Source organism: Lucilia cuprina, unplaced genomic scaffold, assembly GCF_022045245.1.
Source record: "Lucilia cuprina isolate Lc7/37 unplaced genomic scaffold, ASM2204524v1 Scaffold_1148, whole genome shotgun sequence".
NCBI classification, from domain to species: domain Eukaryota; kingdom Metazoa; phylum Arthropoda; class Insecta; order Diptera; family Calliphoridae; genus Lucilia; species Lucilia cuprina.
The window spans coordinates 1-1,889 of NW_025806096.1; the positions used below are offsets into that span (position 1 = coordinate 1).

A 1,889-nucleotide genomic window follows, 5' to 3' on the forward strand; every position below is an offset into this window, starting at 1 on the left:
GAACTAGAACTGAACTAGAACTGAACTAGAACTGAACTAGAATTGAACTAGAACTGAACTAGAACTGAACTAGAACTGAACTAGAACTGAACTAGAACTGAACTTGAAATGAACTAGAACTGAAGTAGAACTAAACTAGAACTGAACTAAAACTGAACTGGAACTGAAATAGAACAGAACTTGAACTGAACTAAAAACTAAAATAGAACAGAACTAGAACTCAACTAAAGCAGAACTTAAACCAAACTAGAACTGAACTAAAAACAAAAATAGAACTGAGCTAGAACAGAACTTGAACTAGAATTAAAATAGAGTTCAATTAGAATATAGTAATGAACTGAGCTTTTTATTTAATTCAATTCTAATGATCTGAATTTTACTACAATTGAAAACGAACGAAATTACAGTTTAAGCGAAACTATAATTGATATAGAACTCAACTCGATTACATTTTTAATAAAGACCATTGTTATTTTTTTATAAATATTTATATATATTTATTGTATAAATTATATACTTTTGCTTTTGATTACAAAATATAACTATAATTGTAAAAATTATTAAAAAAAAAGGATTTTGTTTTTTGTTCATACATAATTCATAAATAGTATTTTTGTATTTACTTGTTTTTTTGCTTAACTTTTGATTTAAAACTCAATTTGTTTTCAACAATATAAGGCGATTACACAAAAATTTAATAAAATATTTTAAACAAATTTTATAAACGATTTCTTTTACTAGAATTTTTTTTAACAATTTCGAAAAACTATATCAATATAAAATCAAATTTACTGCATTTTAATTTAATCAAATTTTAAATATATAAAACTTACTATTTTATTTTCTTGTTTTCTATTCACTTTTTCGATTGTCTTACTTAAAAACTATTAAATTAAATATGCAAATAAATAATTAAGTTATTTTTTAATTATAGAAATTAAAAAAAGAAATTAAATATTTTTGTTAATTAGGATAAAGAAAGGGGAAAAATTAAACATTAAAATTAATTTGTTCAAATTAATAAAAGAAGAAGGAGGACGTCATACATATAGAGAAATAAAAGAACACCTTTTTGGAAAATTATTTAATATATAGTTTTTGAGAAAATGTTAAAATTACAAAAAAAAATAACCAAATATTTTAAAACTTAAGAATAAATTTAAGAAAAATAAAGGTGAATATTATTATAAATTTTATATAATTAAAAATTTAACAATAGCATAAGATGATGATTAGTTTTTTGTTTTTATTCAAAAAAAAAAAATTGTTAATTAATTTGCGCGTATAGTACGATTTTTGTTCATATTTGTCAACATTAATGATATATAGGATGTTAATAAATCATCCATTTTATAGCCCAACGAGGTCTCACACAACAGTTTTGAACCTCTAACCAAATTGCCAATTGTCATGTGGAAGTAAGTATTGCCCGAAGACCAATTCGAAATACGGGTAAAGGGATGCGTAATTAAAATGTCCTGGAATTGAATAAAGAAAATGTTATTATATTTTGGAATTCATTTTTGCATTATAAAGAAAACTTACCTTTGTTACGGGATGTATTAAACTAACACCATGTTTATTTATAGCTATCAATAACATTTCAGGATAATTGGGTTCAGTCGTTTGTTTTACTTCAAAGAAGGCTGAGCCAAAAGTGGGCCATCTGTAGAGAGGAAAAGAAAAAAATATATTTATATTAAGTCATCAAAATTTCAACTGAACTAGAATAGAACTAGAGAGAAACCAGAATTGAACTAAAACTACACTAGAACTGAACTGGAACTAGAACTGAACTAGAACTGAACTAGAACTGAACTAGAACTGAACTAGAACTGAACTAGAACTGAACTAGAACTGAACTAGAACTGAACAAGAACTGAACTAGA

At 24.4% G+C, this 1,889-nt stretch overlaps 1 protein-coding gene across 1 annotated transcript; it reads right to left on the reverse strand.

The window, feature by feature from the left end:
* Nucleotides 1-785: 785 nt before the first annotated feature.
* On the reverse strand, nucleotides 786-1,676 carry LOC124421094 (myosin-VIIa-like). Its single transcript, XM_046955899.1, has 2 exons — nucleotides 1,546-1,676; nucleotides 786-1,478 (listed from the first exon to the last, which is right to left on the reverse strand). Exons 1-2 carry the CDS (start codon nucleotides 1,600-1,602, stop codon nucleotides 1,272-1,274), a joined length of 264 nt encoding a protein of 87 aa, XP_046811855.1. The 5' UTR covers nucleotides 1,603-1,676; the 3' UTR covers nucleotides 786-1,271.
* Between the last annotated feature and the right edge of the window lie 213 nt (nucleotides 1,677-1,889).